We start from the raw sequence: 18,034 nt of genomic DNA on the forward strand, positions 1-18,034 counted from the left end.
CAAAAAGTTAAGAAGAGCAAACTTAAGAAGATAGGATTTATTATACCTCAGTACCAATGTCTTCATTTCCAAACTTTTCTATAGAGTAATCTATGTGCTGGTACTAGTACTTTAATGCTTCAAATAGAACATAAATCACATAGTTAGGAAAAGTAGTTTTGGATAAAACAGTATTTCAGAAAGTCTATTTATAACATATTTATAAATAAGTTTTGGCCAAGGTATAAAAGCAAAAAATAGGCAGCTTTAAAAAATAATCATCAATGTAGCCAGAAAGGGCTTACATATGAAAGGCTTACTTCCATGAAATGTTAGTTACTCATTTAACTGAATTAGCTGAATGAACTGCAGAAAACCAAAGAAGTCTGCATTTTATGGAAGCATATTGCTGTGAAAAAGCCAGTAAATACTTACATGCACATGTGCTAGGTGCAGAGACTATTACTTCCATTTAAACAGCTGTCTAAATCATATACTGTTTTGATAACAAACATGCCCTTTAACATTCTTTTGGTTAAGTCTCCTGTTTTATTTTGATATATAAATTCCAACTTCTTTAATCTAGTCTGCTTTCTTTTATGATGATAAAAACATTAAAGACTTGGCAATGATCTGCCAAATTAGACACTGGCACTTACAAAATATTTTCCAAACTAAAAATACAGACACATAGGTCAATATTCTTACTTAAGAGATGTATCTTCAGGAGAAGCTCTACGGATTAACACACACACACACACAAACACACACACTCACACAAAAGAAAAATGAAAGTCAGTATTTTAAAAAATACCTAAGAAGGACAGTTGAACATCTCTGTCATTCACTAGCACCTGTCCAGGTTTATTTGGGGTTTTCCTAACTAATCTCAGAGATTTGTGAATGTGACTAAGCACTTTAACCTGGACAGTAAAAGTAGAAAGAGGGAAGAGCCAGATGCTGTGTTACAAATTTTAGAAAGGTTAACCCGGAAACTGGAAAAAGGACAGGCTTAAGAGTAGAAGAAAATTTTGTAACAGTTCAAGTTACTGCAGAAGCACTTCACTGAATTTAAATTTTAACTGTTTTTGACAACACTAGTGACTGAATACAGATTCTTTAGGGACTATATAGGTTAAAAAACCACCATATTTTATTTAGAACTATTTTTTCCTATATTTGCAAGAATTCAACATCATAGGTGTGTATAATCAAAAGCAGTACTCTTAATCACAGAATCACATAGCGGGTAAGGTTGGAAGGGAGCACAGTGGGTCATCTGGTCCAATCTCTCTGCTCAAACAGGGTCCTCCTAAAGCACACTGCACAGGATTGCATCCAAACAGTTCTTGAGTACCTCCAGCGAGGAAGGCTCCAGAGCCTCTCTCAACAATCTTTTCTAGTGCTCTATCACCTGCACAGTGAAGAAGTTCTTCCTCATGTTCAGGTTGAATTTCCTGCCATCAGTTTTTGCTCATAGCCTCTTGTCCTCTTGCTTGCCACCATCAAGAAGAGCTTGACTCCATCCTCTGATGCCGTCCCTTCAGATGCTCACAGACACTGATGAGGTCCCCTCTCAGTCATCTCTTCCTGAGGCTGAACAGGCCCAGCTCCCTCAGCCTTTCCCCAGAACAGATGCTCTCTTCTTGCACTTCACTGGATCCACTCCAGGACCTCCCTGTCTCTCCTGTCCTGAGGAGCCCAGAACAGGACACAGCACTCCAGGTCAGGCTTTACCAGGGCTGAGCAGAGGGGCAGGATCCCCTCCTTTGACCTGCTGCCACAATGCTCTTCCTAAGGCAGGATCTCATCAGCCTCCTTGGCCACAAGGGCACTGCTGGCTCATGGAATGCTGAACTATAAATCTTCTCTTCTTAAATCTTAAGTTTACTGATCCAAATGACAAGACCCAAATATTGATTACAGAAGTGGACCAAGTCACCTAGTAAGTTTTCTTCAAGATGCACCTCATACCATATATTATTTCCTAATTTATCTCTTTCCAGACACACACCTCTATAATCTTCTTGCCCCCGATGTCTGGCATTTCTCTTCTTACACCAAGTATTCAAAGAATCCTAGCTTCCATTCAAAACCAATTTCCCATCTTCTATTCTTGCTGAGCCAAAACTAATTTCCTCCTTCTAGCTTTTCACAAATACTTGGACAATCCCTCAGCTTCTCCCACAGCTAGTACCCTTCTGAATTCCCCACTGAGAGATTTTAAAACCCATTCTTCATCATCACAGTAATTTATTTACTGTTATTTCTCCTGTTCAAACACCTTCAGCTCCTAGCTGGTTCTGAGGTGTGTCAGACTGAGATATTACTCACTTCTAATCCCTACCAGCTTCCATGGGTAGCTGCTTTGCCCATTGCTTTGCACCAATCCTCCCTCCATGATCTCAGCACCTCCAGCATGAAACCTGGCCCCAGCTTTCTAATTCCAAGTCACACTTTCCTCCCTTCTCTAGTTTCAATTTCCAATTCCTTCAGCCGTCTTCACAGCTTTAGGCCACTGTGGCTAAACAACTCCGAACTGCAGACACTTTTACTGTTTGACATCTATTTTTGTATCTTCTGCTTTGTGTTCCCTCTAAGGAGAGAATTTTACAATCAAATACCTAACACTTCATAAAGTTAACTACAGAATCTGCTTCTTGCAAAGAGATCTCTCAGCTGACAAGCCCTGCACTAAAAAAGGTACACCCTCCTTGTTTGTAACTGACCCTGCTCTCCACAGGAGGTTGAACAGATGACTTCCTGATGACCCTTTCAATCTAAATTTTCCTAAAGAGGGATTTGTACAATAAGGATTACCAGAGGTTATGGAGCAGAGACATGTCTTTAGCAGAATCGCTGCTCAGCCACACAAATATTAGAGATGAAGTAAAAAAGAAGAAATTAGCAATTTCATAGCTATATTTCACTCTGTATTCTCAACTAGCTATATTTCACTCTGTATTCTCAGCCAATAGGAAAGGAAAGAAAAAAAAAGAAATTTTGGTGCAGCCCAGAAAAAAAGGCCGCCTTTTTAAAGCAATCTGGATCTCTGAACAGGTATGGATTTTGAAATCTGAACAGGACTCTCACAGATTCCTAGTGCATCTTTTTCACTCCAATGTCACACATTTTATTTAAAATACTTATGTTTGAGGAAGAAAGGTTAGAAATTTTCACTAAACAACCATAATTAAAACAATGACAACTATGAAACGAAAAATTTTAGCATCCATTTCTTAAAAAAATTATTAACATCACATTTTCTTCAATGCCTAAGCAGATTTTCATTAGCAACACCATTACCTTAAGAGATGTATTGGTGCGACATTTTAATCAGGTGGTAATTGATAATGCAAGACAAAACAGGAAAAAAGCACTAGCATGTTTCTCCTTAAAGTATCAACAACTTCTTATTTTAAATGTCATTCTGTGTTTATTCATTCCTTATTCTGGTCTACAGTTCATCAAACATCATAAAATTGGGTATTACTTACATGGTTTTTCCCAGCCTTAAGAAGATAGAGACATTGACCGAATTAGTTATTATCCACAAGGTATTTAACTGTTTCCCAAATGAATCAGTTTTGAAAAGCCACTTGCTGAGGAACTTAGCCTGATGTTTGGCTAAATAAAAATACCCCAAACCACCACAAATCTGAAGAATAAGAAGACTTTAAATCTGTTTATGAAAGATTAGCTAAATTAGGTTTTCAGTGGCCTAAAAGAGTATTAATATCAAACAAATCTTTACTCCATTGGCCCACTCACTGCATTTTACCTACCTAGTGTTTTCACAGTGTAATGAGGACTCTCCAAAACAATCCCTTCTTCTGTGTCAAATATTGGATTATCTATTCCAGTTTTAGGAGGAATTTGTGCTAGTTTCTTTAGCCTCATGGAAGCAGTAAGGTCCAGTTCTTGTTTCCTTCCCTCTTCTTCTCGCCTGCGCCTCATGTCCTCCTGCTGCTGACGGATCCGCTCCAGCTGAGCACTGCGCCGCATGGGCATCATCCTGGAGCCCAAGTCCCCAGGGCAATCAACAGCCATTTCTCTGTGCTTCTGAGGTTCCTCAGGAGACATAAGATCCACATTTTTTGCTTCATTGTCAGAGTCTTCTGTGATATGTCCATTCATATGAGAAGTTGTCATGATTATCTGTAATTATGCTTATGCTCTTCAAACCAAAATGCTGCTATTTGCTATTAGGCCAGTTTGTGTTACGGTATTGTGTAAAATCCATTATAGATTCAAAAATATTTCCCTTCCATCACAAGACACTCGAAGAGGCATCCAGGAGGAAAATCTAATGACAGATATTAAAAAAAAAAAAAAAAAGAAATTAGTGAGTAATTGGAAAATAAGAAAACACCTAAGGTCCCCAGGCATGAGAACAATGAAACTTTCCATCCAAATTTACATAGTGGTTCTTCCCCTACTAAGAACTACAGAATCCTCACAAATCTGTTTCACATATTTTGGTAGACTTCAGGTACCAATGTCAGAAAAGGAGCACTGTTCCAACTAATGTTAAAATCTCTTTTATTCCCAAGTGAAAACCGTGGTGATTCTGTACTTAACACAATAGCAAATAAGCAGTTTTCAGAGAGTTCCCATTCAAGTTTTAATTTGTATTTGCATTCTTAAAAATTCCAACACAAACCACGCTTACAATCCTACAGACACTAAATTTGAAAAACTTGTTCTAAACAACACATTCTTAAGTAGCTGAGTATGCTGAACACCAGTAAAGATATTTGCATTTATTGTTTATAAATTAAGGCATTTATATAAACATTGCTTCCTGGATTCAGAGAAGACAGGTCTGACATAGAGTTCATCTAAAAGATACTATCTAAAGCAGACAGGAGCTGCACTTACACAATTACAAGTACAGATAAAGTCCTAGGATAAGGGTTTGGACAATTCTGGTTAGCAGCTACTCTTAATACTTCCCATAGGTATGCATTAAAGCAGGAAGGATTACATACAAGAGTTAAAATCCTTGTGTGGGAGTACAGACATACAGCTTTGACAGAGAATAATAATTAATCTCCACAATCAACTATGATATTCCACTATACTACACACATTTTAATCTGGTTCTTATTCCTGATGATTCAGGCTAAAGAGCTTAGGTGTACTGATAAATATAGCCACTCATCTCTTACATATAATTACAATTAATGCACATGTAACAGAGTGTTTTATACCACACTGCCTTTCTGTCAGTGTTCGTTATCCACAATCTGTCCAATTAAAAGGTCATAAAATTAACAAACAGTTGCATACCATATCATCAATATACTTAATTTTTCAAGCTACATTTTACCACTTTTTTTTTTTTATTTACTGAAAGGAAATAGTATGAAATATCTCTAAGTTCTATTACACACTGGAAGATACCAAGACAGAAAAAAACCCCCAAAAAAACCAAAACCCAGAATCACCTACATTCTTACACCAAATGTTTGTGTTTGGAGGAGGAAGGGAAGGATGTTTATGCTGTAATTAAGTTGAAAATTAAATATCTATAGTTCTGTTTGGGAAGAGCAGCAATAGAGACTCCTACACAAGTTTTTGCCAGCTTGCAATTCTAAATACGTAGAGCTATTCATTTTCATGAGGAGTAGCACACAGCATACAGCAACAACAGAATTATTTCCTTTACTTGTTTCCTCTCTAGCCCCTGCTACTAAATAGTTATTACTAAAATCTTCCCAATAAGAAAATTAAATTAAAGCATTTCTGTGGTAGTAAAAATTCTTTTTTTTTGCCCTTATAAGCACTTAATTGTACTCCACTGATATGCTGAACATCCAATACTCAGCATTCACACATTCAGAAAAAAAACTAATCAAAAAAAGCTGATCAAAACCTGCATCGTACTGGGGCTAGCACTGCAAGTACCCCACAATTACTCAGCGCCTGTAAATCCTTCAGTTACTGCCCAACTTAGAACAGCTTTTCAAAGAATAAAGCCACATAAAATTAGTATTTAAACAGAGTTATATAAAACACCTATATAAACAGAGTTATATAAGAAAAAGTTCTCTGAAATTCAGAAAAAGGTGGATAATAATTTAGCAAAATGATCCCCAGGAAGCTGCACTTCCCCTTCTGAAAAGGCAAATTCTCTGTACAGAAATTCCAATCCCCAAAAAGGAAGCCTCATTAGGAACAATAAAATTCCAAAGACCACTACTTTAACTGTGGACTGAAGATAATTCAAATTCTTTTAAATTCAAATTGTATTGGCCATAGCTTGTCTGAACACTGAAACTTTTCAAAGCTACATTCATATCTTTTCAACTCTGACAAGCAGAAAGAAAACTCACATTCCTGAGTCTATAGGGTACAACCAATAGGTGCTGAAACAATGAATAAGGTGCTGAAGGGATGAATAACATCCATTTAATCAACACTAAAAATGTCAAAAACAGGGTGTGAGGGCCTGTAAGAAGTAAAACACAATTTTATACTCAATATTCTGTAAGCTAAATGATGTCACACTCTCCAGTGAATCTTAATCAGAAAGATTTATCAGAAAATTGAGTTGATGGCCAATGCTTAAAAACTGGTCAAGAATATTTACAGTGGGATTAGCTACATATCCTCCATCAAATTTCAAGTGCCAGTTACATAAATGACCCACCAAAAACTCACAACTGTATATAGAGTGATAAGATTTAAAATCTCTTTAGTTTAGTAACATGAACTGAAGACAAGAGAAACAAAAATATAGGCTGGAGTAACAGGCAACCTTAGTAACACTGCTCACATTTTCTGTATAAACTGTGTGCAAGACACAAAGGACATATAAACTCTTTGAACAGGGTACCAAGACATTTAAGTCACCTGTGATAATAGCTCTCTATTTTCTGTATGCAAGATCTGAGTCAATCAAGTAAAAAAGAAACAAAAGCTACAGAAAATCAGAGCTCTCTTGCAGCAACAGTCAGAAAACAGTGACAATTTAAGAATTTTGGAATTTTAAATAAAAAGTATTTCTGGTGTCCCAGAAAGCTAGATACTTCTAAAACCAGCAATAAACAGTACAGCAAATGACTCATGCTCAGATTATACAAAATATCATGTTATCAGGCAACATAAAATTTGACCTTATGGAAACACCAAACCAAATATGCAAAAACCTGACCCCAGATATAACGAGCTGGTAATCCATAAAAGCATAAGCATGCTGCAACTCTGGAATGTTGAACAACTTCCTTTAATCAAAGAACTTCTGACAACGGGTGACCCCTTCCAAACCTAAGCCCCTCTCCTCCTTCCTGTTGTCTCAGGTCTGCATCAGACATCACAAATCCTCATCTCCAACTGTTTTGGAAAAATGCTATTGCCCAACTGCAATAAATGAAATAAACATGTAAGGAAAGAAAAAACCCAGATCAGCTCTCAAGTCCCTCTACACAGTGGTCCTAAGGATGCAAAATGTAATATATTACACTGGTAAAACCTTTAATTTAGTTCTCAAATGAAGGTGTGGCATAGCTGAGATTAAAAATAAGATTCATCTTAAGGGAGGTACTAGGAACAGAAAATTTTATTTTAACTAATATGCATGGCATCAAAAGTCATAAGATGGATAATTTCAGAAATGTTCTCTTAGTTTTTCTTTCTGAAGGTTTCTTCTGCAATTTTAAAAATTCTGCAACAGCAACAATAATGGAAGGTTGTTACACCAAGTCTGTTCTTTGCAAATTGTGTATCCAATAATACAGATTTTCAGTCCAAGAGAAGCTTATTTTGCCAAATTAATATTTAGTTCTATGGAGAAAAATTTGCAGACTTACTCAATAACAATAATTTTTACTAGTTCATATGTACAGTCTATATAACAACATTTGTAATTGAGAATTCCTTTCCACTTCGGAACTTGGTAGTAGCAGTTCCTATACTTTCTAGATATGTACAAGAGTCTGTTACACAACTTGATTGCTCAAAGTTTAATGGGGTTAAATCATGGCTTTGAACATCTTGCTTTGAATTGCTGCTATCTAAGTGGGGAATCTTAGTGTTTCCACATGACACGTAGAGCTTTCCAAAATAAACCAGATTTATGACTCTCTCAGTCCAGCTTCCTATCACAAGTCTTACCAACACAGTCCCGGAGAGTGTACGTGAAAGTCTTTTCTTCACAGATTACTCTCATTTTTGGCCTCCAGAGGAAGATTTCTAAAAACTGATAATGTTAGTACAGCTATTAAAAAACAGCACTTCATTCATTCTGGTCACTACTGGGCATCATATAAAATTCTGACTGGGATGTAATTATGAGCAGCAAACAAACAATATCTCTGATGAAAGTTCATAACAGCAAAATTAAAGAAAAAGCACAGCTACTGTTTTGGTAACTATACTAACTATTCTCAAAAATATTGTATTTTACAAGCCACCATTCTTCATTCTTCACAGCTAACAATGTCAGGCTTCTAACATCTTTTTAAACATACTGAATACACTAAACAAAGCACAGACCCCAAAAACTCTGTAAAAGAATAAACATACATAAATGCAATGATTTTGGTGTGCAAGGCAGACGCTAGAAAAAAATATATACTAACAGAGACTGAAATAGAAGTGCTGTAAGGTGGTTTAAGTTTTCATGTGCTTCCTGGGGACTGTGGCTGGTGTGCATAGCAATCCTAATTGCTTTAACAACTAAATTCTGTACAGTAAAATTAAATTTGTTTTGCTTCAGCAACTTCCAAAGAGTAAAAATGACATTTTCTGGAGGCTAAGGTTGTGTGTTACATTTCAGCAGTGTTTAAAATTCTTTCATTGCTAGAAGTATGATTAGACCTGATAGTTCCCGTTTTAAAATTCATTAAAGCTGCAAATTCTGAATGACTGCAAGAAAGTTCAGTGCTTACCTCCAGTGAAATTTCATTAGTTTTGGCACAGATTAGAGTATAAAAGCCCAACCTACATTTGTAATTTTAATATAAATACAAGAAATAGATATTAAACATTAGCACAGTGCAAGGATTTATCATCAACTTAAATCCATATACCACAACAGACATGGTATATTGAAATATTAATTAAAAACAACTGGAAGATGAATTCTAGATTGCTGAAGTGGATTAAAAAGTAGATTAAAATCACATACAAGATGTTTCCCAATATCTGAACTACTAATAAAATATGAGCATAAAACTACGTTACAGATCTCTGCCATGTATTACTAATGGCTAACATAATAGTGTGTCTTCTGGTATTTTTACTCAGTACTTCAGATTCTAGGCAATCAAAACCTAAGCCACAAAAATCACAAAGTACCAAAGTAAAACACGTCAATAATTCTACAAATGGAAGCTCGGTGTAGGAAAATAAAAAATAATTCCCAGCTTTCCTTGCATCATCTCCTATGCACCATTTTTCCTTCAATGGGATTTCAGTGAATTTGCAAGATTAGGAAACTTGGAAAGCAATCACATAAAGAAAACACAACACAAATAATGTTGCACAGCATAAAAATGACTACCACTACTTGATGATAATTAATGATTTGCGTTTATGACAGAAAATACTTCACAGATATCTCCTGTGACTCTTAATAGTACCTGAAATAATTGATATAGCCTGGAATGGACTGATATTTTGTAAAAATAAGTAAAAGTTACAAAATTTATGGCAACTTGATACCTCTTGTCTTTAGTTTACAAAAAAAAAATCTGTAATGAAAAAAGAATCTTTACACTAGCTTTGCAACATGTTCAAGAAAATTACTTTCTGGCATGGTTTGTTTTTTCAGTCTAATATTATTATTTAAATTATTCTTTCCTATAACTAGATATTCTAGCATAGACTCTAGTATTGGGAGCAAACTCTTCCTTTAATATCCAGCTGACACTTGTTTTAATAATTTCAAAACAAAGTTCATTATAACACCTGTCAAGCACAGTAACTCAGTACAACATGTGAATTTCAAAGGGCTGTCAGACATGCCGAGAGGTTTTAGCATTCCACACTCACTTAAACGTGCAAGATATGTGAATCAAGAGCAAAAAGGGCTAAACCCTCGAACTGATCATTATTTTCACTGTTAGCATTTTCTAAGTCAGATTGGTGATTTAGAAAAGAACAAAAAGCAATGTTAATTTGCAGCATTAAAGCACAGAGAAATTGAAATGAAACTGAAAATTCAGATGCTAAGGTTAGATTCCAGTTTTATAAATGGTATAAACAAATTGCACAGCCTGCAAACCTGGGACATTATAAGCACACTTTTATATCACACTGGTATTACATCTAAGAACCGTGGTCTATTTAAGACATCAGATTTTATTAGGCTTGTTTATCTCTGAATGCAATGTCACCAATCAAAAAAGTCACAGCTTGAGAATGGGCCTACAGTATCAACTTCAAAAGACACAAGAGGCGACTCCCTACAAAAGAGATATGAACAAAGTGTTTTCCATGAAAAACAGGCACCAACAGGACACGTACATCATGTCAATCAGCAGCCACCTCACTCAGACCTCCTTTCAGTAACTGCACCTTTGCAGTAAAATACATGCAAGATCCCTCTTCATACAACTGCTGCAGAGGTAGGAACAATTAAGGCTTATTTAAATTCCTTCCCACCTCACTGTGAAAGACAAATGCTGCCTGTTCTATCAGCAGCAACCTTTCTTGGTTAACATAGCAACAGCGAGCTCCTTTAATCAGCTAAAATTGAAAGCACAGGTCAAGCCACACACATGATAGCAGAGAACCACTCCACACAAAGCTTTCTCTAGTAGTTACACATCTTTCTATTGCACTTATCAACATTTTTCTTTTCAGTTACACAAACAAAGTGCTTCTTAAGTTGACTGAGATTTGAAACAATTGTTGAAAACACTAAGAATAAACATATACCACGATTCTCTTTGTTTTAAATAAACACTGCTACTTACATATCATTGATTTCTGCTTTTTAGATCAAATGAAAAATGGACAGGGAGGAGAATAAAGTTACAGCTGGGATGAGAGGGAATGACAACAGAAACAAACCAGAGTCAGTTTCAAGAAGCTTATTGCTAGAAGTCACAGATAGACAAAAAAAGTTAAAATACTTGTGGAGGTCAGTTAAGCAATTCTGTAACATAGTATTTATGTTCTAGGTTCTGTTCATATTTTGTATCCTCGATAAAGCTTCAACACAGCTGTGCTGACAAGTCCTAAACTGCAGTGACAAGCACAGCAGAGGGCAGTCTCTGCAGCAATTAGTGAAAACCTGAAAAAAACCCCAAAGCTGCTTCAAAAGAGAGCTCACAGAAACATCCAACACTACAGGTCGTTAAATGGTTAAATGGTCTGAGGCCACATCACCCCAAAACAGCACACAGATATACCACCCCAGCATTCCAGCAGGGCTTAGATTAATAGGCTACAACTATGCATACATTTGAATACTGCGTTCCAATCAGATCTTTAGCACCCATAATCCCGGTGAGAAAACCCCGTTTATTTTATATATAGATATGAGTGGATAACACAGATGCCTACAAGATGCAATGAAAACATGACATAATAGTATGAGAAAAAAGGAGTTACCTTAAGTGAGTAGTTTTTTAAATGTTTAGAAACCTTCAAGCATAACAAATGAAGAGAAAAGAAATTCCTAGAATTCCAGGGATTGTTAACAGATCTCACAGGACAGCCAGAAGCATGCTAACAAGTTGGTAATTTCTTATCACCCATTCACAGCTAAGACTTCAGCTTTCATTGTCTTAAAAGTAAATATGCCTGTCCTCACTTTAAATGGTGGTTATAGTCCCTCTGAAATTAAAACACTGCTGCTATTTTAGTTTTCTAGTAAGATTGCTCCAGCCCCCTTCAAACTGTGTCCTTGTTGGCTCAGGCTCTTGCATTCTGGTCTCATTTTAACCCCTCATGTTTTTTAGCATGTTATTTTTAATGTCAATGCTTGCCACTGCTTCTATGTGAAACATAGTATTAATAGCAAACGTTCATGGGTACTACTATGTATGTGACACTGTCACTTCAAAGAGGTGACTGAGCCAAAGCTAAATTAATTAATCCCAAATTAAATTGAAGTTACAATGTTCCACAATTTACATCTCATCTGATGCCTAAATTCACACAAAATGGCATTAGTTTAGTATTCCACAGCAAGTTATTCTTAAGCCACATTTACAATACTCTAAAGAAAGTCTAACTTCTTCTTTACTCATTTTAATACTCCAATATCTGCTGAATTCAATTTAGAAATATCACCTAAAGAAAATGGAAATACAGCTATTCATCTAAACCTTCCATCCAAAAATGCCAAAATGTTAGCTATCTAATTCAACAGTCTTCTGAGATTATACTGGGACCAAGACTGTCTTCTAATTTTACTTCAGCTATAGGTTCAATCATATGAATAATTGAGCCTATAGGCTTTGGAAGTTCAAAAAAGCAAAATCTTACAACATTATGTAACAAAGATACATGTGCTAGCTTCTTTCATGTGGCCATCCTCCTCAGGCTCTCTTTTCAACTCTATTTTGCAAGATTAACTGGATGCATGTCAGGGATGATTTTAAAAGCTTTTTTAAAATGATCCCCAATGATATAACCTGATTAGCTGTGTCACTATGTTACTCACAGGTATGTGGAGGCGAAGGGGATAAGGATCTTCTGACTTTTTTTTCTGACCACAAATATAGGTTGAGACTTCTAAAAATTGACATTGTGAAAAACAGGACATCAATCACAAACTATACAATTATTCTCTCAGCTTCACAGGACTCACAATCACATACCACAAACTCAGAACAACGACATTTCATTTGAGCTCTTCTCTCGTTATTTATAGGAAAAAAACCCCAGTGCACAAACTATTTTAGCTACTCAGGTCTCTGATCTCACAAGACTTTCATTCCCAAATTCATCTGAGATGGTGGTGACAGTTTCACTGAGCTAATCCCTAAAAAAATGCTGCATAATTTAAAAAATTTTCTTCCAGAAGTATTTTCTCTTCATGGGTGTAGGATTTTCTTTGTCTAATTAGCATAATCTGTAGGTGATTTTTCTGAAGGAAACTGTAAGCAAGGCGTACAAGCCATGGGAGTGTGTATGAATTTTTTTAGCCATTTCAGTATTACTAGTATGATGAGATGCCCTGCTAGACATAAATGACAGAAGCCCTTGCTACTATGGAAGAAAGAAACTCTCCTCAGCCAGGACAAGTGCAATGGATAACTACGGCAAATGTATCCTCTAAAGAACAGTGACAGTTGAAGATTCCAGAGGATTATGCTCAACCAAATTCAGGTCCATGAAATCTGCTGGGATGCTTCTCAGTTCTGAGAATACAAATGGCAAAGTCAAAACTCAACATTTTGAAGGCTGAAAAAACTGTTGAGAATTTGCAGTATTGTAGTTTCTTTACATTGTGTCAGTCACATTACTTAGTACTTGCAAACACTGCAGTCATTTTTTCAGGGAACTCACATAATTCATATGTTTGTGCATAACTAACTGCCAACTGCTAGAAAAGAACAAAGCTGACTAGGCTTTCAAGTATGCCCTACTTCTGCAGCCTTCCAAATACAATCAGTAGTTCATGAATTTATGACAAGAACCAAAAAAGAGACTGTCAGTATGATTCCTTGGACTGTTAAGCTGTGCTACTTTGCTGCTGCCAAAGACCTGCAGTCTCATTACTCTTGCTCTTGACTGCTCCCTTATGCTCTCCACTTTTGGGTTGTACAGCCATTGCCTTCTCTGACAGTTTTGAAGCCTGTCAAATCCGTCACCAAGTAATTTTAATTCAACAAGATTGCAGAATGTCACAACATACTTTTGTTTGGTTGGTTTTGGTCAAATTGGCATGCCAGAACAGATCACAATAATCTGAAAGGTGACAAGATTGGCATAAGGGTCTGGAGCACATGTTTTGAGACCAGGAGGTAGAGAGGTAAGAATAAAGACAAGTATAAACTCCTAGCCCTGGCGGCAGGGAGACAAGTCCAAACAGGACTGCATCTTATGGGACCATATTCTGTGAGTTCTCCTCACCTCCCACAAAAAAATCTCATCAACACCTACTGATTCTTTTCATCCTAAACAGCCCAAACAAAATCTACCAAAAAAACTCCCAAAAAACAAGCAATCAAAAAAAAAAAAAAATCAAAAAACAACACCACCACAAAAAAAACACCACAGAAAAGCAACCACACACCTACAACCATTTGCATATCTTCCTGATGATGTAAACAGGGCAGTTAAAAGAGAAGTATTGGTTTCTCTTAAAAAACACACTCAAACACTGTGGGTGTAAAGCACCACAAAATTTACATTTATTTTTGAGCATATTTCCTCCCAAATAAAAATGGTAAATTAATCACCCTAGTGTTTAACATGGTCAGTTTAGTATCTGAACATCTCTGCACATTCATTACTTGAGGATACTCACTAGTATTCTCTATTATCTTTGTGTAAATAGTATAATCCACAACTCAGAAGCAAGAGCTTTCCCCCCCCCCCCTTTTTATAAAGGACAGCAATAACACAGATCTTAATTTTCTGCAGTAGAAGGCATTAAACAGACCATCTACTGATTAAACAGTACACCTACTGGTCAGCATTAATACAAACAAAAGTACTACCTTCAGGCATACAACAGAATTCATATATGGATGACCACTTAGGAATGGACAAAAACTACAAAACACCTTTCCCAGTACTTATCACAATGATCTCATAAGCTTGCAGGAGCAATGCCAAGCATGACCAAGGAACTCATGCTGATTCCCGGGTCACACTATAAGGGAAACCTGCTGTACATACCTACACCATGCAGTAACTTAAAACATAGGCCACATTGAAAATGTGCAGAAAAATATTTTATGTGAAGTATGACCAAAATTTCACTATAGGATGTGAAAATCAAATGCTCTGTAAATAACCTACATTACTAGACTTCATAATAAAAATGCATATGAAAACTTCACAAGCTAAAAAGACAACATTAGAGACCTTCTGTACCTTATAAAAACAGTCTCTTTCCTATTAGATCTAAGGGGACTCTTGGGCCTAATGTTAGCAATCTGTTTACACAAATCAAAATAAAATCCTGACAGGAACAAACTCACTTCTGCAAAGTGAATTCAAGTACCTAACTGACTGCAGAGCTTTTCCTAAATCAAAGAATGATCATTTCAGTTTCAGAAACTTTGTTAAAGCATGTGTTCTTTTTATTAAGAAAACATTAGAAATTTGGGATAAATTCACAGGAATTTAAGACTCCTTCTACATGAAGCCAGGCAAATCTTTTTAGTATCTAATAGTGCAATAATCCTGTCCAGAAAACTGTGACATCACTTAAGCTGTTGAACCGAGATATTAAAACATGTCTGTGTAAGCCAGGGAAAAACACTGGCAAGGTAAGTGACGTTACTCCCCCCATCAGAACCCTCAAATCATGATAAGGAACATTTTCTTTCTTTGGTAGCATCTTTAAAGCCATTTTCCCCACCCAACTCATGAGTTGAAAGCTGAATAATGAACTTTGGTTTTCATACAAAAAAAATTCCCAGTCATGCTTAATATCCTCTGCCAGTGAAACAGATGAACAGTGAAATGTATGTTAACCTGTACTTTACACTTGCTTATAATAACATATACACAATTACTTATTTTAAAAAACCCAACAAACCAACCCCCCAAAAACCTAAACTAAACATACTTTGCCACATAGTTAGAACGTTCAGAGGTGTCTGACAGCTAAAACTGGTTCCATAAACTCATATTACCTACTACGACCCACTGTAGAAAAGCAAATGTTAACATTAACAGTATTAAAGAAAATGTTAACAGCAAGAGAAAATGGAAATCACAATACAACAGCTAGTCAGTCTCCCAAGTTTTATGTGCAAATTCAAAATTCACTGATTTGTCCTCACTTATCTTTCACAAATTTTTACTTTGTCACCTGAAATAAGTTTCTATTTCTCAAAAGAAAAGTATAAGAGAGGTAAGTTATTAGGACATCATTTTTAACTGAAGTGAGTGTGCACAAAAATTAAGTTAAATTAAAATAAAGTTAAGTAAACTTAAGCTAAGTTAAAAAAAAAATGGATGCAAGATAAGGAAGCTTCTCTTAAGGAAAGATTTCCTCCTGGTGCTTATGTCAGATCTCAGCAACTGAGATATTTTTTAACAAGAAAATGGGAAGAGAGGTAAGAATGCATTCAACTGATGAATGCAGGATATCTCTGCATCACAAATGGGCAGTAAACATTAAGAATACATTCAAAAAAGTTATTGAGCAATACCTGGAAGAATCTATCACACACCCAACCCCTTAAACAAATACCTAAAGATTAAGTTTGTACAAGTTATACATACCAGTGATGCAAACACATATATATGCACTACACCAACATACCTGATAAATCTCTCTAAAGAGAACATCACAACATTTTATTACCCAATATTTATAGCTTGGCCATCAGGCACTTCTGAATCAGAATGTAAGAACTCAGTGTCCCAAAATAATCCCAAAGACATAAACTGTAAACTCTCTCATTTATAGTCACTTGAAGTAACCGTGTCTTCACTAAGCATTCCAGAACCAGCAGAGCATAGACTCCTTTGGAACACACTTGTCAGAAAGCTGAAGCTTCATAAGAACACAAATGTTTGTATTCCAACTGAATACAAACTACTATTAAATTCAGAACTCAGAGCCAAATTTCCCTAATTAAGCTTATCTGAGAGTGTTAGCAACATATTTGGCAGTTCTTCTTTGGGTAAAGAATAAAGTCTTCTGTAAATAAGTCTTTGACTCCTTTAGTATACTAATACTTTGAATAAAAAGAGCCATAATATTCTGGGCATACTTTCTTAAAATCATGTTTACATAACTGTAAAAGTATCAACTTTTGAGTGAAAGTATTACTTTGTAAACCCTTCAGCAAAATGAGAATCCTGGATGCTGCCCTCATGCTGAGACCACACAGACAGGGGTCTTCCTCTAGAGGTGGAGACAAATCAGCAACCTAACACTAGTCAATGTACAAGACTGCAATTGGCACTATGATACTGAAACATTCTGGAAAACACTGTTACAATTATGAAGTCAGCCTGAGAAAGACTGATTACAAAAACATGCCATAAATGATGGCATACACCATCAATGAAAGTCAGAACACCTGGAAATATTCTCAGCACTTTTGACACAAAATTGTCAGTCTTGCCCTAATGCAAAACCAGGTGTCATAGCTTCGATTGCTGCCCCAGACTACAACCAGAAGCTGTATACAATATGAATGCTAAGGAGGACCCACCTTGTTTTTTCCTGAGAAAAACCAGAGAAAGGAATGAAAACGTAGAGGACAAAAATTGGGAGAAAAAAAGGGGAGAGTCTAGAACTAAATGATATAAGGAGAAGCCAGAGTAATTATCCATTCCAGCAATAATCAAACCAACAGCAAAGTCAAAGTACTCTAAATTCCCTGCTTGTATAAAAAGCAGAATCCCTTGTCAAGGAGCAAGGCTAAGATGACAGAACAAACAGCAAGAACACTAACTGGATATTGGGCTCAGGGCCAGTATCAGCATTTCTGTATGCTGCTTGGGAAGCTGCCACTGTCTTTACACAAAGTTTTTCAGATCAAAGAGGTCAGCCAAATGGTAACAGTAAAGAGTGAAAGTTATGGTCCACTGGAAGAGATAAACTGTGTTTTCTCTCTATGACAGAAGAGTAGATAGAAAGCAAGCATATTTTCTTTGATTCTGGTATATGAAATGTGATGAAAAGTCAACTGAAAGGGATATGTATGTAGAAATTATAACCACCCAGTCTGGTGCATATATCTTGTGAGCAACAGGAAAAAGCAGCAAAATTAGAAGACAGAACACCTAATATCACTGTGAAGCACCAGATCCATCACAGACCAATCTTAGGCCTTCACTGCAGTCATCCTAAGAGACAGGCAGGTTTATCCTGACCCTAGCCATGGCATCTGACAGGCTGCAAGCACTCTAGTTGCTACAGTTATGTACATTTGTCACTGTAAAGTTTGCAAATATT

At 36.2% G+C, this 18,034-nt stretch overlaps 1 protein-coding gene across 1 annotated transcript in view; it reads right to left on the reverse strand.

The window, feature by feature from the left end:
* Positions 1–18,034, reverse strand: part of PALS1 (protein associated with LIN7 1, MAGUK p55 family member) — a 55,506-nt gene that overhangs the window by 24,736 nt on the left and 12,736 nt on the right. The window contains exon 2 of the mRNA XM_036383683.2: positions 3,765–4,285. Within this exon, the coding sequence (XP_036239576.1) occupies positions 3,765–4,131 (367 nt within the window). The 5' untranslated portion in view covers positions 4,132–4,285. The remainder of the gene's footprint in view (positions 1–3,764; positions 4,286–18,034) is intronic.

Source organism: Molothrus ater, chromosome 6, assembly GCF_012460135.2.
Source record: "Molothrus ater isolate BHLD 08-10-18 breed brown headed cowbird chromosome 6, BPBGC_Mater_1.1, whole genome shotgun sequence".
Classification (NCBI taxonomy): Eukaryota; Metazoa; Chordata; class Aves; order Passeriformes; family Icteridae; genus Molothrus; species Molothrus ater.